General features: G+C 37.8%; 1 protein-coding gene across 1 annotated transcript in view; it reads left to right on the forward strand.

The window, feature by feature from the left end:
* The window catches only part of pdss2 (prenyl (decaprenyl) diphosphate synthase, subunit 2), a 47,207-nt gene extending 23,580 nt beyond the window's left edge, over nucleotides 1-23,627 (forward strand). Inside the window, exons 3-8 of the mRNA XM_052151310.1 lie at nucleotides 1,201-1,399; nucleotides 9,405-9,479; nucleotides 13,287-13,448; nucleotides 13,900-14,028; nucleotides 15,715-15,750; nucleotides 22,867-23,627. Of these exons, the coding sequence (XP_052007270.1) occupies nucleotides 1,201-1,399; nucleotides 9,405-9,479; nucleotides 13,287-13,448; nucleotides 13,900-14,028; nucleotides 15,715-15,750; nucleotides 22,867-23,022 (757 nt within the window). The 3' untranslated portion in view covers nucleotides 23,023-23,627. The remainder of the gene's footprint in view (nucleotides 1-1,200; nucleotides 1,400-9,404; nucleotides 9,480-13,286; nucleotides 13,449-13,899; nucleotides 14,029-15,714; nucleotides 15,751-22,866) is intronic.
* The last annotated feature ends 3,715 nt before the right edge of the window (nucleotides 23,628-27,342 follow it).

Genomic DNA, 27,342 nt, shown 5'->3' on the forward strand with positions numbered 1-27,342 from the left:
ATTCCATTATATTGAATCAAGCGTAAGATTGCCAATCTAAAATGAACTCTTCTGTTTAATTAAGCATTTAGGTAAAAAAGAAAAGCTGAATCCTACAATTCTTGACCTGAGACAATAGTTTTTTAAAGTATGTTTGAGTTCCCCCCAGTCATTCTCATCCATGTAAACCACATTCTAAGACCTGATCTCAGACCAGCATTTAACATTCAACAGCTTGCCCTGTGCTCATGTCAACCAAAGTGAAACTGACCGGGATCAGTGGCCCTAATCTAATAGGATGTGTGGAGAGGAGAGGAGAGGAGAGCTCTGCACAATAGGGATGATTGAGTCCTGGAGATGCTCCATTAAAGAACAACCTTTAATGGCAACAAGAATTATTGCAGTGCTTTGTAATTACCCAATCATTGACTAGCATGTGTGCATGTCTTGTAGAAGCAAACACAGTACTCCTCTCACACCAAAGTGAAGAGAATCTATTCATCAAAGATGCATTTTCTTCATGCTCTCTGAAGGAGGGGTAAGTGGTCATCAGATCTAACGTCTCTATTGAGTCTGGAAGGTAGTTATCGCTGGGACCTCAATGGTTCAAGCTGATTATGGTCCTAAACTTGGCAAATCAACATTTGATTATAACGTCTGTGTGATGACGTCCTGATAATCTGGCTTCTCTGATAATCAGTGGCAGTTGGTATTTTATGAAGAGTATTATGGTCTCCAGGACACTTGACACTCTCCCTGGGTTATTTGTTCTGCAGAAGAATATTTTCAGCTAAAATCACTCCCTTCCCTTATAATGTGTGCTGCCTGTTGTATTTGAATGGTTTATAGGTTTAAGGCACTCTTAGAATCGTAATGGCTGTGGTTGAACTCCCGTAAGCATACCAAATTCGATAAAGAACATACATTTCCTGACATACTAAATTTTGGACTGATTCATCCAGACATAATACATATACATATGATCCCTGTGTTCTTTGTCATGATGTACTAACAACAGCCATGAAAACAATTTGGAATCTCAGCAGATGCAGTATGTCTTTTAGATATTGTTTGCCTACTCTATATTGAATATTGAATATTCGGACAGCGTACTCATTTGACATACTGCTTTTTGCATAATGCATATCATGAAAGTATGTATATTCAGATGCAGGAAATATTTTTTTTTATGTAAAATTTACTTTTTACTTTTCTTTTCAGTCAGCGTAACTTGGCTGAGATCACAGAGCTGATCCACACTGCGTTCCTGGTGCATCGTGGCATTGTAAATCTAAAGGAGTGGACAAACTCAGATGGCCCCCTCAAAGATATGCAGTTTGGCAATAAGATGGCTGTCCTGAGTGGCGATTTCCTGTTGGCGAATGCCTGTACGGGACTGGCCCAGCTCAACAACACCAAGGTACTGCATGCTGTTCCAGAGTCCAGAGAAAACTTTTGTAACATTTGTTAAATATCAAGGAGAATTTTCCCCCTTGGGATTAAAGGTGATGTGTGTAATTGTCAAGGTTCCCACGCGTCCTGGAAAACATGGAAAATTGCTGAAAGATTTTCCACGCCTGGAAAATGAAAGTAAATGTAAAAAAAGTCCTGGAAAATAATGAAGAAAAAACAATTCCACATTTTCCCTTTGCTGAGACATTAGCAGCTGAAAGCACTATGTTTGGGGAGACTGATCTATTCTATTTTAGAAACCCCACTGCTGAATGCATCTCTGGTCATGTTGCAGCTACCTGTAGATAATATTACGCTCAAATGTTTGCAGTGAATGTTAACTGGTAAGCAGTGAGCTAGCTTTTTAGACTTGTAATTAATTTGGTAACCTATTTTTTTTTTAACAGTTTCTAATTATATTGACAAAGTTGTTAGGGGTGTAAAATGCATTGCGAGGCATCAATCTAATATCAATCTAAAATTTGATGGATCGATTATGGAATTTAACTTCATTATTCATATCATAATACCCAATATAAGTTAGAATCTCTGATTACACGAGTGCTCCTGAAACAGACACAAGATTGAGAGGGAAAAGTGCATTTGAAACATAAAGTTCATGTTGCGGAGTTCAGCCTTCTGTGTCATTATTTACAACTATGCATCCGTTTGAGCAAATTAAGTTAATTGTTGTTGCTTTATTCCCTGATTACGATATATTATGTTCATAATCTGGAATGTTTGGAGAATATTTTTGGAAATGTTATGGGAAATATGCTGATTCACACACCTTGAATCATGAATATCATTTGTTCCTAATTTTTATACACCATATATTATTAAAGATAAAAACTATTACCCTGCTTGATTTAAACATGCGTTATTAGCCTGCACATTACATTATTTAATTTGTTTTTAAACTATTGGAGCCAAGAGAGCGAGAGAGATGTGGCACTATCAAAGCATTGCTCTGTTTGTTTCAGTTGTCCGACTAAGTAATATTTGTTCAACCAGTTGGGTAATTTGGGGTGGGCAACCTATTTGCTGAACATCGGTAGATGGAGTGTTCGGGAAAACCTGTTTGGAAACATATATTATAATTCTATTTGGTACTGCTACTGCAATAGTTTTTACACAACTGCATTACTGCACCTTTAAGAATATTGATGTTTAAAAAATATTCCACATTCAAAAAAGTTAAGCTTCGTCGATTGCATTTGCAGCATAATGTTGACTACAAAAAATTATTTCAATTCATTGCCCTTTGTGAAGCTTATATTCACTTACATTTATTCTTCTGTTAAAACTTGTATATTATTTGAGCTGCAAAAAATTTTGTGGCGGATTACTGCTCGGTGTTATTTGTCACCGACGTTATGTTGTTATGGCAACTAAGTTGTAAAATTTACTAACTTCACACAGAATAAGTTAGTAAGTGATTTTATCACATTAAAATTATGTTAACATGCATATTGTTTATATCTAGTGGAAATGGTTTTGAAGGAGTATTTTAACATTTACGGATTGGACCCCATTCAGTTCCATTGTAAGTGCCTCACTGTAACTCAGATTTGTCCTTTTTTAAAGAAAAGGTGGGTCTAAGTCGAAATAAAGTTTTGTGGTAATGAACACCAAATGCTGTTGATTGAGCTTAACTTTAACTGAACCCGGAATATTCCTTTAAATTGTTAAATAGCACTTACAATAAATGTAATGGTCAATCTGCCCACTTCTAAATAATTTTTATCAAATAATCAATACACACTTACACGTTTATCTAAATGAGGACATTCTGTACCATAGACTTTAATTGTTTGTATACACCTAATTATAAACACTAATGACTAGTGTGATCCTTAACCCTATCGCTGAAAGAAATAATTTTTTTTTTACCAGTTGAAGACATCCCCATATGTCCCATATGTAAGGGAGGTTTTGCTCACTTCTTGGGACATATCTGTACCCAGTGTACACAGTGTACCCAAGTAAACCTACATACATACACACACACACAAACTCACACTCACACACTCTTCATACTGGAGATGAACATCGTCTCACCGGCTTCTTCTGGCTTTCTGTTCAGACCTTTTTCTCTACGCTGTTTGTGTGTGTGTATCACCTCTTGCTAATTTCCATACACTCGCATACTACCTCATTCTCTCTAGCTCTGTGTGTGTGCGTGAGCATATGTCTCCTACACCCCTCATTAAGTGTCAGTGTTCTCCTCCAGCTCTAATTAGAGTCGCAGTCAAAGCACGGTCTTAACTGCAAGCGGCCAGCAGCCCGACTGCCACTTTCCAGCACATGGTTATTGCATGTTTCTGCATCGTACAGCTTTATGAAAAGGTCTGTAAAGAGGGAAGATGATGGAATTCTGATGACTGCAAGAAATGTTATAGCAGTGATCTCAACTGGTGGGTCACAGGTCTGTTCTGTGTGGACAGCAGGGAAAACATAAATGCAAATATTATATTGCAACTAATTATATAATTGTGCATAGAGAGGAAATTAAAATTAATAGGCTTATCAAATTTTAAAAGAGAGGAGAAAAAGCATATCTTCATATTATCCCATATCTTTTTTGTTATTGATGTCAAAAGCTGTACATTCAGTCAAACTCTATGGTATTTTGGTGCAAATTCATCTGTCACTTGGTAGAAGCTAGCCAAATTTGCCAGATGCTAGCATAGACAGGTTGTGTGCCATGTCCTCATCGTTGAAAACCATGATGTAAGGTAAAAGGAAATATGTCCCTGACTACATTAAATATGCGTTCACTTCCATTAAGGATAAACATGTTTTGTGACGATCATTTATGTGGTGAATGTATGTGGCTGGCGAGATTAATAGTATTATATAAATAGTTTTTATTTAATATTATTTTAATTAGTAGGTTTACTATTTTACAATGTTTTATTCTAGACCATTTTTGTGTACTTCTGTACAATATTAAAATTCTATTTGTTATATATATTTAAATTAGTATATTATACTTGCATTATATTTGGGTCTCTAATCCTGATGTCCTTTATTTATATTATATATATATATATATATATATATATATATATATATATATATATATATATATATATATATATATATATATATATACATATATATAATTATATTCATATGATTATTTGGGTCACCACTTTATATACAATATAAAATCTGGTACCTTAAGCCAAACCAGTTGAGAACCACTGCTTTAGAGGATACTGCTTGTCATATCATTAAAAAAAAACTAAATAAAAAGGGTTAATTTGCACTTAGAAACTCTAACATATCATTTCAAGTTCTCCTTTCTCTCTCTCTGTCTCTCACATAGACACGCACACTGAGACACGCACTAAGAGGCTGTACGCTGACAGGATCTGTCACCAAGGGCAGCTCTAGAATGCAGTTCTCCCCATAGAGGAAAAAAAACACTTTTCCTTCTGCGTATAGCCTCAAACACACATACATACTTACAGAGCTCATTTGAATGTGTGTTTGAGCGGTCATGAAAATTACCGCAGGGGATTTAGATGATCAGCAAATTGTCATGACTGATGTATTGAACAGATTCCGTTTTTCTCAAGAGGAGCTCAGCGTTCAGACAACCAGACCTCCCTAGAGTCATAACTGCACACCTGATAAGACCATATTCCTGGTGGTGTGTGTGTCAGTCTGTAGGAAGATGGTGTAATAGAGTGGGTAGACGTTTGTATTGGAGTGTTTTGTAGCACCTCCTGGTGGCAGAAAGTGGAAATTCCTCAGCCGTTTAGAGGTCTTGGGAGCTTTGATTCAGATTTAGGTTAATTTGGAAAATTAGGCCTATAAACCAAGCGGTTTAGACTCTGAATTCTGATTTAATGAGCCACGTTTAAAGCCTTTGTAAAATGCAGATAAAGGCACAACTGTGACCACACAGTCTATTAAAATGGCAAGTTTCTACGTTTATTGGTGACCATAAACAGCCAACAGTTATATTACTTGGCAGAAGAATTGTTTATTCCAATTATTATGATTAATAAATGTAACCATGAAAATCACATGGCTGTTTCCACCGTTTTATGGAATCAATAAGCTACTCAAGGCCATTTTTACCTTGTATTAGTAAATCACAGTGATGTACAGCTTTTCCTGGTTTATTGCTTTAAGTCTGATCATGTCTCCCGAATAAACCCATTTGTTTATTTATTATTTAATGGTTAGTTTAACCAAAAATGTTAATTCTGTCATTCACTCATTATCATGTTGTTCCAAATCTGTGTGACTTTCATGTGTCCCATTAAATACAAAAGGAGATGTTAAGCAGAATGACACACTCAGTCACCATTCACTTTCATTCACCCTTTTCCCATGCATTGAAAGTGAATGGTGACTGAGGCTAACCTTATGCCTAACATTTCCTTTTGTGTTCCACAGAAGAAATATTGATATATATTTATGTATAGATACTGTATGTGAAATAAAATAAGTGATGTTTTATTATGTTTTCCTATAGAACACTTAAACTCATTGCTGACTTTGAGTCTGCCTCAGTTTCTGTAAAGTCACATCAAATCACTCGACGTAATAATTGAGCTTTAGCTTTCAGTGAACACTCACTAACTAAAAAGAGTATGAGTAAAATCCTTTTCCTGTGAAACTGAACCTGTTGTGCAGTGAACTGTGATCAAAGCCACTCACGCTCTGTTCTGATCCACTGAGCTAGTGATTGACTGACAGGTGGTTCAGCCAATCCGAGATTAGACTCTTGTGCTGCACGTTCAGTATTTGACAGTGAGGCTTTAACACTTTCAAAGGTGTAGTAGAAAACGAATGGTGATATATTGTATTTACACATTTTGAAAGTGATTTAAAAGGTATTTTGCAAAGTTTTACACTTGTTCTTGATATTAACCTAGCCAGAACCAAGTGAGCGCAACTTTGTCCAATCTATGACTTTTGTCCATTTGTCCATTTGTCTATGTAAATGAGGGTGAGGCCTTGTTGTATTAGTGCAGATAGCGGTTCAGTTAGCTTGAGCGTATTAGTGGTGGAAATCAGACTTCCACGCTTTCCACGGCAGAGCGCTTTCCCCCCTGAGTGATCTGTATTATGTATCGTGGCCTTGAGTGTTATCCTGACTTAGTAGACTGTGTGTGTTAGAGAGAGAGAGAGAGAGAGAGAGAGAGAGAGAGAGAGAGAGAGAGAGAGAGAGAGAGATTCTGGCTTTCCACAAGTATAAATGGTAAAGGGATCCGCAAGCGGCTGTCTCCTCTTTCTTCTCCTCACAGACCTGTCGGCGAAACACGACTCCGGCTGGATTTGGGAATGAGACGAGACGAAGGGAGGGCAGCTTATCTGATACTTTCCTAAAAAAGCCCCCCCCCCCACTTTATACACGCGCGCGCACATAAACTCATGCAAAAGACACAGACATACACAAACACACAGATTAAATACACATGCAATCTCTCTCTCTCACACATACACACACAGTTTAATGTCTCCCCGTGTGGAGTGTGTGAAGCCGCACATCTGGCTGCGCTATAGGGGCTCTCTGTCCTCTCTGGGCTCTGGGTAGAGGAGTCAAGTTCCTGCACTGTTTCCTCAAAGATTTAGTTACTCAGAGGGCAGAGAGAAAGAGAGAGAAAAACAAAGTTTGAGAGAGAAAGTTTGGGGAATGGAGAAAAGTAACATAATATTAAATATGAGGAAAAGTTGAGTGTCTGGACTATAAGGGCCGGGCTATTCTAGTTCCACGGAGATTGCGCCTGTGGTCTTATGTTTCAACAGGCTGGTCTTTTGGCAAAAGAGAATATCGGAGGGGAAAAAAGAGGTGGAGAATGCAGCCTTGGGGGACGGATGGAAGGGATAGGGATGTGCAGATGAAATAGGGAGTTGTCAGTGATTTACCCCTAACAAAGTGTTGTGGAGTTGCTGTATCAGAGGAGCACCCCCTTCAGGAGCAGTATGGTTACTGCACAATCCAGATTGGACACTGGGCTTCCAGATGACCAAAGTAAACTCGTTCATATCCAGGATCCACAATTAACACTGGTACCAAATTGTAATTGGTAAATGGTCTGCACTTATATAGTGCCTATATGAGTGCCTTTATGAGTGCCTTTTTAACATAGTGGTATTCAAAGCGCTTTACACTGCGTCTCATTCAATTATTCACACCCACATTCACACACCAATTACGGCATGCAAGGCGCTAGCCTGCAATTGGTAGCGACTTGGGGATCAGTGTCTTGGTTTTATATAAAACATTATTAGACTATAATGCTGAAAAGACTATTAAAACTACTTATATACACCTGCTCATATACACCATTGAAAAATGCTGCTCAAAATAACCCAGAAGCATGCTTACCTGCTGTGAGACATTACGGTAATTTTATATATAGAGCACAAGCTTTGGCTTTGGTCGAATTTAATGGAAAACTATGCGAGTTTGTGCTCCACGGCTCTGCAGAATTTTGAGCAGCCTCCGGAGATGGTGAGCGGTGATGGCGTGTGTGTGTGTGTGTACCTTCGTAGAATATGCCCTTTACCTTGCCACTCACACTTTGTTTTCAAAGTTGTATAGAGGGAAGATGATGATGATGGTATTCTGATGACTGCAAGAAATGTTATAGCAGTGATCTCAACTGGTGGGTCACAGGTCTGTTCTGTGTGGACAGCAGGGAAAACATAAATGCAAATATTACATTGCAACTAATTATATAATTGTGCATAGAGAGGAAATTAAAATGAATAGGCTTATCAAATTTTATTGAAATATATTTTAAGAGGCAAAGACTATAGGACAACAAGCAGCCTTATTTATATCTGAAAAAATTATTGATATGTTAAAAAGGCATCAATCCCAAGCCTGAAAAAACGATGGATACAAAAGATATAAACAAATATAAAACAATTGATTTAAAGTGGTTGATAAGTACAGAAACAATATATTTAAAGTATATTGCATAATATTTATATATACACACACACACACACACGTAAGTAGTTTGATAGTTTAGGGAGACCGACTGAATTGGGTCATTTACAGTGTGTAATGGAAGTAGGCGGTTGCTGTTGGGCTCTTTTGCGGTGGTTTGTTTGCCCTGATTCGCTGATTGGTGGATCTTTGTCTTCAGGATCATGGGTGGTGTAGTTTGTCACCAGGAATTCTGCTGTTTTAGTCATATTGGGAAAACTGTTTTAACAGATCTTGTTTTCGTTTGTTATGTTGGAATCTTACCATCAGGATTCCCTTCCAAATTATTGATTCAAAAAGCAGTACTGTATAATTTCATGACCAGGGATGTAAACTGCTGTGTGAGTGTGTGTGTTTTAGGTTACAAACTGGTAATTACAAGGGTATTATGCTATAAATGTGGTTTGAGGACATATCAAGTATCCCCATAATTAAAATCACTTAAAAACATACTATCAATGTTTTTTGTTTTTTTTACATTTTAAAATTTTAAATTAGTTTTTTGTGAGGGTTAGGTTTAGGGGTAGGGTTAGGGGATAGAATCGATAGTTCATACAGTATAAAATCATTATGTCTACGGAGAGTCCTCATAAGAATAGCCACACCGAAGTATGTGTGTGTGCATGTGTGATAGTCTGTAAGAGTTCATAAATGTTTGTGGGTATCTTGTGTGTATTGGAGAACAACAGAGAAACTGAATCAATAAGCTTGTGCAGATGTTAGAGTCCTGATTAAACTCTGTATCCTCTGGATGTTGTATTGTTTTGACTGGCCATCTGTTTAATAACTGAAGTGCTGGTTATTCCATCTGTCTCTTGGATGCTCTTTGGAGCACTAGAGTCCACTGGAAAAATTCTTCCCATATTCCCAAACAGCTCTTGTCCTAATAAATACTAATTTCAGAACAGATGGAGTTGATCCTGTATCACAATGGTATTCTTTGAGACTTAATTTATGTTGTACAATTGTTGACAAGTGTTCTGTAAATATTGTTTATTGTTTGTTGTAGGTGGTGGAGCTGATCTCCAGTGCTATCGGAGATGTGGTGCAGGGAATCTATCATGAGAGCTCCAGTTCTGCAGAGGTACAAATTTCAGGCCATTGCACTTACCACATATATCCACAAGGGGTGCCCTGTAGGACACTAATTCAAATTCTGTATTAATTTGCCTAGCTGATATGCTAAATAATTGTTTATTCTGATTATTAATATGAGTTAATTTAACTATTTCATTAAAATAGTGTGTATTATATGGTTTTGCTGTTGCTGCTGTTTTATGAAAGCAATAAGGCACTCAAGGCTGTGCATTATACTGATTTTAACACCGTTAAGAGAGAGAACTCTTTGCTTATTGTTTTAATAAATATGGTTAAATATCTGTTGGATCTATAGAATGTAATATATATCATTGATGTGATTGTTATATTTTCCTTAGTCATAATAATTGAGATGAGTATCAGAGGAATTTATTTTAGCTTTTAATATTTAATATTCAAACTTTTCAAAACTGAACTAACGTCTTCCCCATCCAAACCTCTCCAAACACAGGGCAAAACAGACTGATTTGAAACATCTGCAAACTGCTCACATTGAATAATAAATGACAAAGTTTTTTGTGTGAGGTGAGGAGAGAAATGATGTAGAGAGAGAGATTCAAGTTTCTTTTACCCTTTTTAGAAGAGAGATTTCCGAGCAGATGTTTGCATCAACTCTCCTGCTCCAGTTACAAGCCCCCGCCTCCCCTTTTACTGCTATTTTTTGTTTACTCTCATTCTTCTGAAGTTGCTGTCCTTAAAGGTTCCTGTCACATTTATCGCTTTTTTGTTATAGTTTTGTTTTTATGATGGTTTGTTTTGTGAGATATTTTCTAGTCCCTAATAGGCCTGAAGCTAATTGTCACGGTCCTGTCACTGTCACTCTGGGTTTTTGTCTGACAGGACCGTGACATCATTGTCCAATGTCTATCTTGTGTTTTTTTGTCTGTCTTTATGTGAGTGCACGGTTTCGATTGTATTCCCTGTCGTGTGCTCTTCAGTCTGTCTTGTTTCATGTCAGGAGCACGGTGTCTGGATCCGGACTTCCTATCTGGTTCGGTTTCGGTCTGTATTGGGATCCGTACACACTCCATGTCTGTCTGTTATTGACGTGGGTGCATCATACTTATGTCATCTTGGCAGCATGCACTCACATCAATAATTTGTCTGTTTCTCGCGAACACAGGTGCGCCTCGCGTCACGCTTGCGTTGCGTGCTCGGGTCGCATGCTGTCTTCGCGTGTGCTGAGGTCTCACACGGGTGTCCTGTCTTGTTTGCCTCCAATGTACGCTCTGGTTTGATTTAGCGTGAGAGTGCGTGGCATCGCTTTGGCATTGCGATGCATTTTCTCGTCTTGTTTGTCGGTTGGCATGGGCGTATTTTGCCTTATTGTCTTGCTGATATGCACTCATGCCAGTCGGGTGTTATGTTGACTTATGAGAGCATGTGGCTTTGTTTTGTTTCTGTATTGCCACGTGTCTCTCTGTCTTACATCATACCCCACCTCTTTGTTTTATTATTATTAGTTAATTTGCCTCCCCTGTCCTGTTAACCCATTTGATTTCTCTCCCTATATTAGTCTCCTCGTGTTTGCTGTCCAGTGCCAGTTCGTCTTGTTTTCAGTCTTGTGTGCTGTTATATACAGTCTGTCTTTAATGTTTCAGTCGGTCCCGTCTTGTTTGTCTGTTGGTCCTGTTTTTTATTCCCATCCTACCTCGGTCTGGTCGGTCCTGTTTCCTGTTACCCCTGCCCCAGCCTGGATTCATTACTTTATGTTTTCCCATACAGGGTAGTGTGTGTTTGTTTTTTTCCCCCTTGTGGGAATTTTATGTTGGATTTTTGTGTTTTATTTTTGTATAATATTGTAAAGAAGTCAATTGAAAGGAGGAGGCGAGAACCGGCTTGTCAATATAAATCATATTTTTAATATAAAACTTAAACAGACACAAACACACACATGGCGGACATGTCTGTAAACTATCTCTCTCTCCCACACAATCCTCCGCAGTCAACCTTTATCCCTCTCGGAGGCTTTATGAGCCTGATTAGGGACCGGGTGTGTATGATCACAATGATACACAGTCCCACCCTCCACCCTGCCACAAATATAAACCTTTATTTTTTACTCCGCATTTGGGTCCTGAGCCTCTCTATTCCTGACACTAATAACAGTATTGATAATCACTTAACATGTTGAGTAATTATATAAAAATGCCCAATTATATATCCTGTATTTTATTATCAAGTAATTTCACATAATTTCTATGTTCTCCTCCAAATAACGTGCAGATTGAAGGCAAACATTACAATAAAAACTGCATCAAGCTTTGTACATGATCAACAGTTTGAAAGCCGGACAGATAATGATTATGATGAGTAAGTTATATATGATATTAATGAATAACAGGTAACACTTTACAGTAAGTTTGCATTTGGTAACATTCATTACCTATATTAATTATCAAGAAAAATGAAAAATGAAGAACATTTTTTCAGCACTGACTAATAATTTTGGTTAATGTTATCTTGTACATGTACAAATATTTTTTTAAAATTAAAAGTTGTATATGTTAATTCTTAATAGTATATTTGCTAATACATTATGAACTAACATGAACTAACACTGAACATTTGTATTTGTATAACATAATATTATTAACTGACAACAAATGCTGTAGAATCTTACTGTAAACCATTACAGGAAAACAAAGCCATAAGTTCCTGGGTCAGATAAAATCTTTTTGCTCATTATTTTGTAAATGAGTGTTTGCAATCTTTACGGACATATTGGAGAATGAATCGCCATTGTCTAGTAAATATTTGTTTTTATTCTCCAGACTTTTGACAACATGTAAGCGTAATGCAACAGAAAACTAAAATATATATTAAGCAAATCGAGAAGGGGCATCTATAGTATCTATAGTGTTCATATATATGACTTCACACAATATAGTACAGTATAAGGGATTATACATTTTATAGTTAATTTTTCATAATTTTAATCACATTTTAGCTTTTTTTATATAAAAGAAAAATCAAATTTCACATTCTATCAATTCATATTATGTCATGAAATTGCAATTTTAATAATGAAACTATCTGTTGTCACTATCAATTTCATACACATTTTTATCTAAATATTAATGAGGTTGGAACCTAATAATGAACAAAGAATGACATATATGACAATGATTTAACCATTATATTATGAAAACAATAATTTAAAAATAATTTTAGTGCCACTCTTTCAAAACCACTATGAAAAAAATTAAATAAAATGACATTTATTACACTTGCTACATTACTACATTTAGTTGAATGTTTTTTATATGCACTTGTGCGATTTACATTGAAATGTATAACAAGTGCTAAAATGGTACTGCCTCTTTAAGTGAAGCAGCAGTCCCGCAAGCAAATGTTTATGTTTGAATGGGCGCATAGTATATTAACACGAGAGAAGTTGTCGTTTTGTTTTGTTTTTTACCTCATCTGTTCAGTGTGTTATTAGAAATAATATTTCTTTTTTCCTTTTTTATCATCAACTGACTGAAAATAACAGAAAAGATATTAAATGAGACTTGAAATTAGGTATTAGGGTCTCGTCTTTGGACACACAATACAGAGTGAGCCAAAAGGAAACTTTTACTTGCATAATAAGAATTGACTTGCTTGTACAAATATTTATTTTGCAAGTTCTCAAATTCAAATGTAAAACCAAACTGAAGTTAAGTGTTAACATGTAAAAGAAAATTGGTACTTTTACAGACTTATGACACCTTTTGTCATAAATCACAATGTCTATAAAACCCTTGCTTGTTTTATAAATTTTTTTTCTCTCTCTTTCTGTATTTTGAAGGAAGGGAGTCTAACAGTTGCTTCCTGGGAAGACCAGACATTTCTGTCACATGGTGCTTTGCTTGCCAAGAGTTGTAAGGCAGCAATGGAGCTTGCCAAACACTGTCCTGAAGCTCAAAATGTGGCTTTTCAGTACGGAAAACACCTTGCTCTTGGACACAAGGTGTGTACACACACCTGCATTGTGGGCTAAAGCTGTCTACCTATAGTCTACGTATGCCTGCTGTCTTCATCTTAGCATATATTTCCTGGATATATCTCATTGACTTATTTTCTCCTGTTTGAAAATCCTCATGGATGTGTGTGTGTGTGTGTGTGTATTTATCACTTTGTGGGGACCAAATGTCCCCATAAGGATAGTAAAACCCGAAATGTTTGACCTTGTGGGGACATTTTGTCGGTCCCCATGAGGAAAACAGCTTATAAATCATACTAAATTATGTTTTTTGAAAATGTAAAAATGCAGAAAGTTTTCTGTGAGGGTTAGGTTTAGGGGTAGGGTTAGGTTTAGGGGATAGAATATAAAGTTTGTACAGTATAAAAACCATTATGTCTATGGAAAGTCCCCATAAAACATGGAAACCAAACGTGTGTGTGTGTGTGTGTGTTTTTAGTTAAACTCTGATCTGCAGCCGTTTATGAAGAGTGCGTCAGAACCAGCTGTGTTTAGTTTAGACTCAGCTCCTGTATTATTCCACAAACAGATTATAGGACCTGAGAGATGGCGGCACCAGCTACAACAGGTACATCACAGAGATACTGTAATACACCTTTAAGCTCAATCGATTGAATTTTTGGCATAATGTTGATTACCACAAATATTATTTTCAACTTAATTCTCTCCTTTTTTTAAAAAGGCAAAGCTAAAATCTGGGTTTCAGTGAGGCACTTGCAATGGAAGTGAAGGGGGCCAATCCATAAACGTTAAAATTCTCACTGTTTCAAAAGTATAGCCTCAAGATGTAAACAATATGCATGTTAACATGATTTTAGTGTGATAAAATCACTTACTTTTTCTGTGTAAAGTTAAATTCGATTTTACTTCATTTACCATGACAATGTAATGCTAACAAACCCTAAAATCCCAAAATGACATGAAAAACAATGAAAAACCTTGAATTTTGCAATGCAGTTTTCCAATCATGGAAAAGTCATGGAAAATAAGAATAATACTTAAATGTCCTGGAAGATAACTATTTGTCCTGTAAATTATTTTAGTATGTGGTGCTAACAAGGTTTTTGTTACAGACGGTGTTAATCTCGTCAATGTAATCACTGCCGAAATTGCTCACCAATTGCGAAATGCTCACCTTTGCTTGGGATTGCTCAGCGAGTAAAGACGCTGACTATGTCACACGTGCTATGTCTCCGCGGTAACGCGCTCAACAAGTCGCGTGATAAAATGTTCGGATTCGTGGTCTCAGACGCGGAGGCAACTGAGATTCGTCCTCTGCCACCCAGATTGAGGCGAGTCACTATGCCATGACGAGGACCTGTGGGCATTGGGAATTGGGCATTGGGGAGAAAAAGGGGAGAAAAAATAAAAGCATACTTCGAAAATATGACGAGAAAACAATTAATACTGCAAGTCAAGATATTAATAGTGCAAGATATAGCTAGAGAAACATCTATTTATAAAAGACGATATTATACAGTATATGGACTCATCGAATCAAAATTAATCACTTTAAAACTGATTAATTACCTCACTCAAAAACATCCTATTTAAACTAATAATAAGATCACTAATAAAAACAATAGGGGCTCCGCCACTTCAGGGTTTGACACTTTAGGATCACAATATTCATGACCTATCGTGTGTTTTTGCTTAAATATTACACCTGTTGGGCGCATAAAATGTCCTGGAAATTTGTGCCTTGAAAAGAGTGGGAACCCTATTTTAATGACTAAAAAGCTTAAATAATACAAGTTTTAACAGAAGGATTAATGTAAGTGCTTTTTTTTGCATTGCAACATTATTTTACTGACAATAAATCAAATATCAAATAATGGGTGGATTTGAATGGATATTTTTATATGGAGTTTTGTAATTTTCATTATTCTCAGTGGTGATACTCAACAGCTAAATACAGTAATACAGTAATTATGTACTTAATTACTGTACAAAAAATATGTTATACAATGGTTTTTCATTTACATCAGCATAAATAGAGTATAAAATACTATGATGATACATAAATACTCACAATGCATCTAGCAGACTGGTTAAGCCAGTCTATCTGCACATTTCGACCAGCTTTACTTTAGTATAGTTGATAATCTTACTGATTAGACTGTATGTATCATTAATTGGTGTGATTCAATAAGATTATAGCTTCTAGACTGCTGGCAAAACAATGTTATGGTTAAAATTGTATTGTGTCAGCATGGCGTGCTCTGGATTCACATTTTTCTCCCTCTTCTTTCAGACCCAGAATATGGCTAGACAGATTGATTACACAAAGGTGAGCATTTGCTATTTATTGATTAAGGGAGGGAAAACAAAGTAAAGAATAACAGACTTACTTTAGTGTGTTCAGAATTGTATGGATTCCTTTTTACATGTTGTCAATACAATATGATGTTAATCCACTGTAAATGCCAATAAAACAATTGATTATTTTCAAACACCAATGAATAAGTTGGATTGTCTATAGAATTCAAAAGAGATCAATCCTCTGGTCAAACCACTAATCAAAGGATCAAGCCACAATTCTTTTGATGAAATATTCATACGGTTATGACACAAATCAGTTTCCCAAGAGTCAGTCATGAAATCATTTCCAGGCTCCTAGTATGTGAAAATCCCCCTAAAAAACAGAGAAGTTAATTTATATTCAGGAAATAAAAGTGCAAAAGTTGAGGTGTTGTTTGTGCTTATTTGTTATAAATAGAGCTGCCGATCGATTACAAATGTGAACTGAATTAATAACATATGACAATTAATGAATTTAATTCATTGCATTTATCATTATTTGCTGAATAAAAGCCCCCATGTGAAGATAATTCAAAGAATGACACTTATGCTTTGAATAGACATAACAGAAAGTGGATTTAGAAGTCAGTGTATAATATATTGTTTATTTTATTTCCATCTCATTGAACATAAGCCAATAAGATTGCTGTTGACAGTAGTTTTGCAATCAAGTTTGTCAATCTGTCTTGTGTAGGCAAGGCAAGTTTATGTCATACACATTTCATACATAATGGTAATTCAAGTGCTTTACATAAGCATGATAAAGAAAAGGAAAACTCAGTTGAGGGAATATAAAAAGGAAAAAGGAAAGCACAAGAAATAAAAAAGAAATAAGAATAAATAAAAGTTGAATTACTGTACTATAAAAGACTAACTGAAAAGGTAGACATTGGTGGCCATTCATACAGAACACGTTCTTGTAGGGGGGGGACAGGAAAAGGAGGATGGCACAAGGAGCTCGGGTCGCTGTGGAAACTGGATATTAGGGGATAGAATGGCAGGTTTATTTGTAGAGGAGACAGGGAGACGGTTTGACAGCAATATCACACAAGATTCTCCTTCAACAGGGCACAGACAGACATATCACACCCCCCCACACACACACATCACATATCTCTTATCAGCACATAAACGTGAGACATAAACCTCTCCAGTATACACTTACTGGTTTGTTTTTCTGTGTAAAAGTGCAGGGGTAAATCTCAGGGGTATGTCACAAGGTCACATCACTATCTGGCATATTGAAAACAGTTTTATTGTCTTACTAAAAAGACAATAAAACCGTGGCTAGACATTGACACATAGAAACAGCAAACAAACATCAGGGAGTCAGGTACACAGCCAGTTGATGCCATTTTCTACATTTCTATAGCCATGTCACTGACTCCGATTAAGGCTGGTTTATACTTTCGTTTGGCACCATAGCTTGTCCTGCGCAGGACATTTAGACTTAACGAACACTGCCGTTGCACTCTTCTCCAAAGGAAAAGAAACATCAGTGAAGAAGCTGAGCATTACATTTACCTAGCCAGATATGATAATAATAGTTCATGTTTGCTGGTTGTATGAAAGAGTTGAACAAAACCAAAACACTTACGAACCAGCAGTAGGCTATTTACATTGTCTGTGTGTGGTTAAACTCCAGCACTTAAGATTACATTTAAGATACTATTGTTCCCTTCTACAGTACTGTGCAAACGTCACATAAAATGCTTCACAGAAACATTTGTCTTAAGATGGTTATTTATATTTTTCAGCTTTAGTGTGTCAATAGGAAATACATTTTAGACTCCCAAATATTTATTTTGCAAATAGAATAGAATAGAAGAACAGGGAGCCCTACAACAGATGGCATGGTCCCCACAGAGCCCCCCACTGAATATTGAGTCAGTCTGGGATAACAAGAAGAGACCGAAGCAATTGAGACATCTGAAATAGAAGAAATGTGGCAAATTCTCAATGAAGCTTGGAACATCCTATCTGCCAACAACCAAGAAAAACTGTATCCAGGTGTACCTAGGAGAATTGGTGCTGTTTTGAAGGCAAAGGTGGTCACACAAAATATTGATTTAGATTTTTTTATGTTTATTGGACTTTGTGTGACATTAATTGATAAATAAAAACTATTTATGCCATTATGTTTTAAGACATCCTCACAATGAAACATATTTCCCTAGTACCTAAAACTTTTGCAAAGTGCTGTATTTTTAGAGCCTAGTCAAGATGACTTTTATATTTAAAATAATTGTAAGAACACCAGTTACATATAAACGCATCTTAATGAAAATGCTTTTATATTTACCCAATATGAAATGAACAAGAGCTCTTCAATAATACACTGATGAGCCAAAACATTATGACATCCTGCCTAAAATGCTGTTAGTCTTCTGCGTGCCACCAAAACCGTACAGACTCGCCGTGGCATGGACTCTACAAAACCCCTGAAGGTGTCCTGTGGTATCTGGCACAAAGACATTACCAGCAGATCCTTTAAGTCCTGTAAGTTGCGAGGTGGAGCCACCATGGATCGGACTTGTTGGTCCAGCACGTCCAACAGATGCTCAATTGGATTGAGATTTGGAGGCCAGGGCAACACCTTGAACTCTTTATGTTCTTCACACCATTCTCAAACAATGTTTGCAGTGTGGCAGGGTGCATTATCTTGCTGAAAGAGGCCACTGCCATCAGTGAATACCATTGCTATAAAGGGGTGTACCTGTCTGCAACTATGTTTAGGTAGTTGGCAGAGATGGGACCAAGTCACACATGTGCAAGTCTCAAGTAAGTCTCAAGTCTTAACCTTCAAGTCTCAAGTAAGTCCCAAGTATTTTTTTCTTGGGCAAGTCAAGTCCAAGTCAAGTCACAGGCTATGTCAAGTCAAGTCCAAGTCAAGTCACCTTATTATTGTAATTTTACCTGCAGAATCTGATCATAATAAAGTGAAAAGACAAGATATAAGTAACTGTCAGTAAATTACAATACTCATGTTCAGTAAAATACATCATGGAATCAAACAAAATTGTAACTTCATAAAATTATTTATTTTTCACTTCTGCCAACAGTGTTTGAAATGTTTTAAATTTTCAACATTGAGTCCATAAAACATATAACAGCTTAACATCCAACAGACTCCTCTCTGAACACCTCCCTCTCTCTCTCTCAAACACAGTTACATACATTAAACTTTGTTACATTTCTCCTCTCTCTCTCACTCACACTCTCTCTCTCTCTCTCTCTCTCTCAAATTCAAATTCAAATGAGCTTTATTGGCATGACAAATTATACATTGTATTGCCAAAGCATTTATATGAGCATGAAAATTAACAGTAGAACAAATTCTGTATTGAACAAGTGTGTAAATAAAAATAATAATAATAATAATATATATATATAATAATAATTAACAGTGTGTATACTTTCAGTGGTGTGTGAGTGAGTGAGCGTGTGTGTGTGTGTGTGTGTGTATAGTGTGGGTGTATTTGTGTGTGTGTGTGAGCGTGTGTGTAGTGTGGGTGTGTGTGTGTGTGTGTGTGTGTGTGTGTAAATGGGCGCATCACTGTTTGGTCGACTCTTCCCTCTTTTTGTGGCAGGAGTTGATGTATTTTGCTGCTAGTGAAATGCAGTCTCTTTGTTCACCAATTAAATATTGAGCTTGTGCATCATTCTTATTGAAGTTGGGACAAATCATTTCAAATTTGGGAAAGAAGTGTTTTCGAATGTCATTATAATTAGGGCAGGTGGTTAAGAAGTGCAGCTCTGTTTCTATTTGTCCTTGGTTACAGTACGGGCATAACCTGCCCTCTCTGGGCATCCAGCTCTGTCTGTATCTGCCCTTCTCTATCATCAGGCTGTGGTCGCTCAGTCTGTACCTTGTCATGTGTTTCCTCAGTTTGTGGTCTCTGACTGTACTCAGGTATTCTGCTGTCGTGTAATCTCTGTTTAGGGTCAAATAACATTGTAGTTTACTTTGTTTTTGTGTTGTTTCATTCCAATAAGTTCGGTACTTTTCTTTTTGTGCTTTTATCATTTGGTTGTGCCGGATTGTGTGGATGAAGGTGTCCGTGTCCTGAGGCTGATTATTGTTAGTCGTGTTAGTCTGTGTGTGGAGCCTCAGGACCAGCTGGATGATGGGACTCTTCTCAGGCAGAAGAGAACACTAACACTCACTCACTCACTCTCGCGCTCGCGCTCTCACACACACACACACACACACACACTCACACTCTCACACACTCTCTCTCTCCCACACCCACACTCACTCACTCACTCACTCACACACACACACACTCACTCACTCTCGCGCTCTCACACTCCCACACACACTCAGAGTATATCCATAAGCCTATTTTTGCAGTGTCTGTGAGTGGGAAACGTTGAGGTACCAGCGCGCGTGAACGTCATGGCAACGTACAAAACAAAGTACCTCGCGCGGGAAACACTTAAATGCGCGTAACTAACGTAAATCAAGCAGGCTAGTATGCAGCATAAGCCACGAAGTGTTGGCGAAATAAAAAATTAATGGACAGATTTTTTTTTCCAGAAAACTTCTTGCACAAAATAAATTCAAGCACTTTCAAGGACCTGTATATGTATGTTTATTTTCAAGAACTTTCCAGGGCCTTGAATTTTATTTTTCAGATTCACAAACTTTCAAGGATTTCAAGGACCCGTGGGAACCCTGCTATTATTACATTAGCTAACTACCAACTAACCAGATAAAATTAACAAATTGACAAGCACTTACTGGGCAGAATGGCTCTTCAAATTGCGGACGAAATTGGAGGTTGTCGTCTGGCTGTCCGCGATCTTAACGTTGCATGTCTTGCAAAGCGCTGTTCGTCTTTTACCATCTTGATAATCATTTTTGAAGCCGAAAGCGATGACCCTCGGTAACGTTACCCCTCCGGCTGACATGTTGATGGGTTATCTGATCTAAGTGGGCGTGGTGTGCGTAAGGTACGAGAGGGCATGGCTGATGATAGCCTATAGTGTCGTGATCCAGTCATGACAAAACTATTCTCAGCCTGCGCTCCAGCTGGATCAACTTTATTTTTTAAAATAATTTATATATTTTATATTCAAACTGAAAACATGATGTGATTAACACTCAAGTCATTCAAGTCTTCGTCTCTCAAGTCAAGTCAAGTCCCGAGTCTTTAACTTCCAAGTCCGAGTCAAGTCTCAAGTATTTTATTTTTTGTCAAGTCAAGTCACAAGTCATAAAAATAGCGACTCGAGTCGACTCGAGTCCAAGTCACAAGTCCCCATGTCTGGTAGTTGGCACATGTCAAGTTGCTGTCCATATGAATGGCCAGACCCAGGGTTATGGGTTAGGTTAACCCAGCAGAACATTGCCCAGAACATCATATTCCCTCCACTGGCTTGTCACAGTGATGTAAAAGAAACTGGTCTCATCGGACCAGGCAACCTTTTTCCACTGCCCCAAGGTCCAGTTCTGACACTAGTGTGCCCATTGTAGGCACTCTCGGCGGTGGACAGGGGTCATCATGGGCACTCTGATCAGTCTGAATCTACACAGCCCCAAACGCAGCAGGGTGCGATGCACTGTGTGTTGTGACACATTCCTCTCGTAACCATCATTAACATTTTCTCTGACTTATGCCACAGTAGACCTTCTGTCAGTTTGGACCAGATGGGATAGCCATCATTGCCCTTGAGCATCAATAAGCCTTGGGCGCCAAACAACCTGTCGCCGATTTGTGGTTTATCCCTCGGACCACTGTTGGTAGGTACTCATCACTGCTGACTGGGAACACCCAACAAGCCTTGCTGTTTCAGAGATGCTCTGACCCAGTCATCTGGCCATAACAATTTGGCTCTTCTCAAAGTCACTCAGGTCTTTACTCCTGCCCATTTCTCTTGCATCCACCACATTGACTATGAGAACTGTTTGATTGTCCGCTTACCATCTACTAATCTACACAGACCTTGACATGTGCCTTTGTAAGGAGATGAGCAATGTTATTCTCTTCACCTGTGAGTGTCATAATGTTTTGGCTCAGTACATGTTAATGAAACCAAGTGTATTGTTTTTTTTATTGAGTGTACAAAAGCAAGTGGATAAAGAGGTGTACTTGTCTTTCTAAAGAAGAACAACTGAGGAGCTGCAACGGGGGATTTTCTGGGTTTTTGCCAAACAATGTGTATAATGTGTTTAATGTATTTATATATTCAATTTAAACAGATATGCACTGCCATTCAAAAGTCTGGGGTCATTTGACTGAAATGTTTCTCATGATTAAAAAGCTTTTGATCTTAAGTCTTATACTCAAATGTTTGACATTAGTTTTGTAGACAAAAATATAATTGTGCCAACATATTAATTTCATTACGTTTTTGAAATGGATGACTTGGACCGAATAATAAAAAAAGCAGCCAATAAGTGCCCAGCATAGATGGGAACTCCAATACTGTTTAAAACGCATACCAGAGTAATACCTCAAGTTGGTTGAGAAGATGCCAAGAGTACATGTCTGCAAATTCAAGACAAAGGATGGCTACTTTGAAGATGCTAAAATAAAAAAAAAATCCAAAATAAATCAAAACTATTTCTATTCACAAATTAATTCCCATAGTTCCTTGTCTGTTATTCGATTGTTTTGATGACTTTACTCTTATTCAAAAATGTGAAGAAAAAAATAATAACAAGGAATGAGTAAGAGACCCCAATCTTTTGAATGGCAGTGTATATTAGAATAGTTCACCCAAAAAAGCAATATTATGTCATCATTTACTCACCCTCATTTTGTTCCAAACCCGTGTCATTTTCTTTCTTCCGTGGAATGCAAAAGCAGATGTTAGATGATTTGCAGCCTCAGTCACCATTTACTTTCATTGCATTCTATACAATTACAAGTGAATGGTGACTAAGACTGTTAGTCCCTAAAATTTTTGCATAACATGTTTTTTTTTTATGAAAAGAAAAAAACAATCATACGAGTTTGGAACAACATAAGGGTGAGTACATGATGACAAAAATTTTTGGGGGTGAACTATCCCTTTCATCTGTAAATATGTTCATGTTTCTGTTTGATCAATATGGAGTGATATAAAAATGTCTCCTCCTGCCTTATGTCTTCTGCAGCTCTGGGGCTTGATAAAGATGGAAAGAGGCGTGAGCCAAGCGCTAGATCTGTGCAGTTACCACGGCAACAAAGCTTTAGAGGCCATGAAGTGTTTCCCGCCCTCAGAGGCTCGGTCAGCACTGGAAAACATGGCCTGCGCCGTCACCAAGTTCTGAAGATGGTTTTTGAGCTGGATGTAGATGTAAATCCAATTCTATTTGATCCAGAAGCAGTTGATTCATGCTGAACCTGAGCCCCTCTTGGACTCTGATCATGGAGTTTTGAAGTTCTGACCTGCTTTCTTTGAAGGACAATGATACAGCTCTACAGATGACAAAGATGATGCTGGTGTAGAACTGACATATGTCTTAAATACAGATTTAATGGGATGGTTCACCCAAAATGAAAAATCTTATCATCTTGTTCTCACCATTATGTTGTTCCAAACCCATTTGATTTGTTTTATCTTCCATGGAAAACAAAGATGAGAAGTCATTTTCATTGTATAGTAAAAATGTCCCCTTTTGTGTTCGACAGAAGAAGATTAGTCAAACAGATTTGGAACAACATGAGTGTGAGTTAATGATGACAGAAATTATGGCAGAATCACCCATTCATTTATGGGTGAACTATCCCATTAAGTGTGCAAGAGGAAATAAAAGTCAATTATCACACATGACTGCACAATCCAGTTTACATTCTATGTAAAAATTCTCATAGACACTTTGCATTTGGTCACCAAATCAGAGATATCTTTTAAAATAAAACACGCTGTCTGCAAGCTGTAATCTCCTTGCATTTTTTTTTTTTTTCAGTAGTCTCTCTTTATTTATTCAGAAACTTTCAGACTATGTGCCAAAAGATTCCCTGGGGTACCTGGCAGAGGTTAATATTTCTATAAAGCACTTAAAAAAGACAAAAAATGTTTTTGATATGACTAAGTTGATTCATGACAAGAGAAAAAACATATTGGTATTATAGGGGGCGTTATTAACCAAAATGCTTGTCCAAAAACCAATGGCAAAGTGTGTTTGTGTGTGTTGTGGGTGCCCGGGGTGCTCCAGCAGCATTGTTGGCAGTAATAATTAATGAGGTGAGTGTGTGACCTGAGTGAATGGGCAGGAAATGTTGCAGTATTGATCAGCTCGGCAAGAGAGCTGGCGCCAGCATGGGCTGCCTGTGGTTTCCCGGGTGACCGCGCAGGGGTGGGGGGGTATGAAACTACGACAAGGATGTCAGGCAGGGCGTAGGGGAGTGACGTTCACCACCAGTATGCACTGGGCCCCACACACACCTCTATTGTTTGAAGGACAGAGGGAAGAGAGACAGTAAATGAAGAATATTCAGAAAATAGAGAGAGCAGGAACATCGGTAGTTCTTAGCTACCGACTATCTTAAAGACCCCATAAAATGGCTTGGCGAGAGCAGTTTTTATATATTAAAATAGGAAGTTGGGCAGGAGCTATTAAAGGGCTTGTCCTTTCTTTTATAATTATCTTATATCCTTTAGTTAATGCTGCAGCTTTGTACAATTTTCTACTTGCTGTGGTGAGGGGAATTCTCATTTTGAGTATAATTACAAAAATGAGGATGTAATTAATATTGTTGGTCTGTTATCCTGCAAACAAAAGAATGTAGATATTCAATGCGTATATGAAAATTATGTGACAATGGTGACATTTTTGCAACATGATATTAAGTGGTTCATTATATGTGTCACAGCAGTTCTGAAACATCCACTGTTTGCTGCTTAAAGCAAGTTCAATTGTCTCCTGAACAGATTTGATTTTTAAGGTTTATGCTTTATGGATTATTAAATGAACAAAACCTACCACCCTACCCTAAATCTACCAATAGTAACAAAAAGTAAATGTGAGATAAAAACAAAAAAGAGGTTTTTAAGGTTAAAGCTCTATCGAGTTTTAAATAAATAACAAAAAACACGCGTACTCTAAAACTAAAACCTAAATCTGATGATAGTGTCATAAAAGCAAATGGGAGTTTAAAAACAGTTTCAGAAGCAACTTTTTTATTTTGTGGAGCATCTATGACACTTTCAGGCTGCATGTCGGCTTGCGTGTTCTTCAGGACTTGTACCTCAGTCCTTTGCATCGCAAACACAATGTTCTATCATTTGAGATACAGCACTGTTGGATATGTAATGCAAACATTAAAATGTATCACCTTACAAGTCATACACCAGAGTAAAATTGTTTTTATGTAAAAAAATATATATAAAGCATTTTGAGAGAAACGGCAAAAAGAAAGTGTCTATATTTTGTGATGGAACAAGCTGCCCCTCCCTTTCATCATTGTCACCCTGCCTCTGAGGGCCATCCACCAGAGAATGCTACTTCCTCAACCAGACCCTTCGGTCGGAGTGGGGCTGTAGGGGATACCTCTCCTGGCCAGCCCACCCTCTCGCTCAAGAAAACATGGGTTAAGCATAACGGACTAAACCAACAGCAGGGTAAATGCTTATTAAGTGCCACTTACCCTTTTGGCGGTTTCAAAGCCATCCTGTGGATTCTTTGTCCCGCTCCAGGTTTTCCATCTAACCAGTGAACGAGAGGGTCAAGTGATGTTATCTGTGATTCCCAACTGCTCATTCTCCACCACTCTGGCAGAGTGAGCAAGAGACAGACACAGTGGGTGTGACGTCAGGCCTTGGAAACAACAAGTGATCAAAAGAGGAAAAGCGTCCAAAATAAAGAGGAATCTGACATCCTCACTATGAATGTTAAGGAAGTGGGGTGATGAGAGGGTAAGTTCCAGGTATACCAGCCATAAATGCTCACCTCCTAAGTCCGGGGCACAAGGAGCGGCAGCTTCTATTGCGGCCTATAGCTTTCCTGGGCCTCAGCGTATAAGGGGAATGGCAGCTCAGCTTCCTGGCTCGTCGGCCGCAATGCATGATCCAATCCCAGCGTCACATCTAATTTATGCCGGTGGTGCTGGTCCTACAACACATCTAATTTTAGCCGGACCCTTTCCGCTCCGTTCCTGTGACTTCTGCCATTAAAATATAGAGCGCGTCTCTCTTGGGGAAGCTGGTTTCTATCTCCATGTGTGCACACTGGCGTCCTCGCAGGTCCAGGGAAGCTGAGCCACTCCGAAGAAGCCGCAGGCTCTCACTCCTCAGACCAATAAGGAAAGTACGTGTTGCCGTTATAACAAGTTAAAATGTATTGTTGTATCTATCGCCTTTAGTGTTTCACTAGAAAACTGCCACTATACGTACAATAAGCAACAAAAAAATTATTTAGCAACATTTTGGTATAGTAACGATTTCATGAGACCAGGTTGTAAAAATTATTTCTGTCAACATTTAGGAGCACACAAACATGTAGATGATCTTGAAGCAAGCAGACATGGACTAAAAGCCACAAAACTCAAATTTTGATTTCATGGGGTCTTTAAAAACAAATGCTAGCAGTGGTTCCCTCCAACACTACACATTTTGGATATCTCCCTAATCAAACACAACTGATTCAACTCATCTGCTCGTTAGTGGAGACTCCAAGACCTGAATTGGGTGTGTCAGACAAGAGAGATATACAAAATCTGCAGAGTTGGAAACCACTGTGCTTAAGCATACCTGCAACACACACACACACACACACACACACACACACACACACACACACACACACACACGTTTGCTGACTATCTTTGACTTGAGATTTTGGGCAGGATAGTACATTAACTCCACTTGGTAGGAGCGGGACAGCCCTCTGGTCATACATGAAAAATTCCTTTTGGCCTCGAGCAGACCTGTGAAAACTTGGAGGACTGAAGACAGGACAAGCAGCTCTCTCCAACTGACACATCATCACCCTGTCAGAGGCAAAGTCTTGTGCTCTCTCTTGCCCTGAGCAGAGTTCATTTGGACTTTAATATTAGAGGCAATTATCAAAACAGAGAAATGGTATTGGGAATCGTTTGTGAACTGAGGTCATTTGGTCTGTGTGTAGAAGGAATTATAGGTTTAAGATATCTACACATCATAGGGATTTCAAGTAGTCATGTGGAAGTTTGCCTATTTTGATTTGTTTTCAACGTAGCAGACACTTTGGAAGCAAAGAATTTAAGGAATAGTTAATCCAAAAATGAAAAGTCTGTCATCATTTACGTAGTCTCATTTTGTTGTTTCAAACCTGTAGTGCTTTCTGCTGTGGAACACAGACGTAGATGTCAAGTAGAATGACAGCCTCGGTCACCATTCACTTTCACTGCATGGGAAAAAAGATTCAATGAAAGTCAATGGTGACTGAGGCCGCCATTCTGTGTAGCATCTCATTTTGTGGACATTGAAAGAAAGTCATACAGGTTTGGAACAATACAAGTGTGAGTAAATGATGACAGAAATTGATTTTTGGGTGAATTATCCCTTTAAACCCTAGACATTTTCATTTGTGGATCTTTCAACAGACATAAATGATAGAACAACATAAAGATGCTGTTGGCTCAGATTCACCAAAATCTAGCTTGAACTT

Source organism: Xyrauchen texanus, chromosome 20, assembly GCF_025860055.1.
Source record: "Xyrauchen texanus isolate HMW12.3.18 chromosome 20, RBS_HiC_50CHRs, whole genome shotgun sequence".
Classification (NCBI taxonomy): Eukaryota; Metazoa; Chordata; class Actinopteri; order Cypriniformes; family Catostomidae; genus Xyrauchen; species Xyrauchen texanus.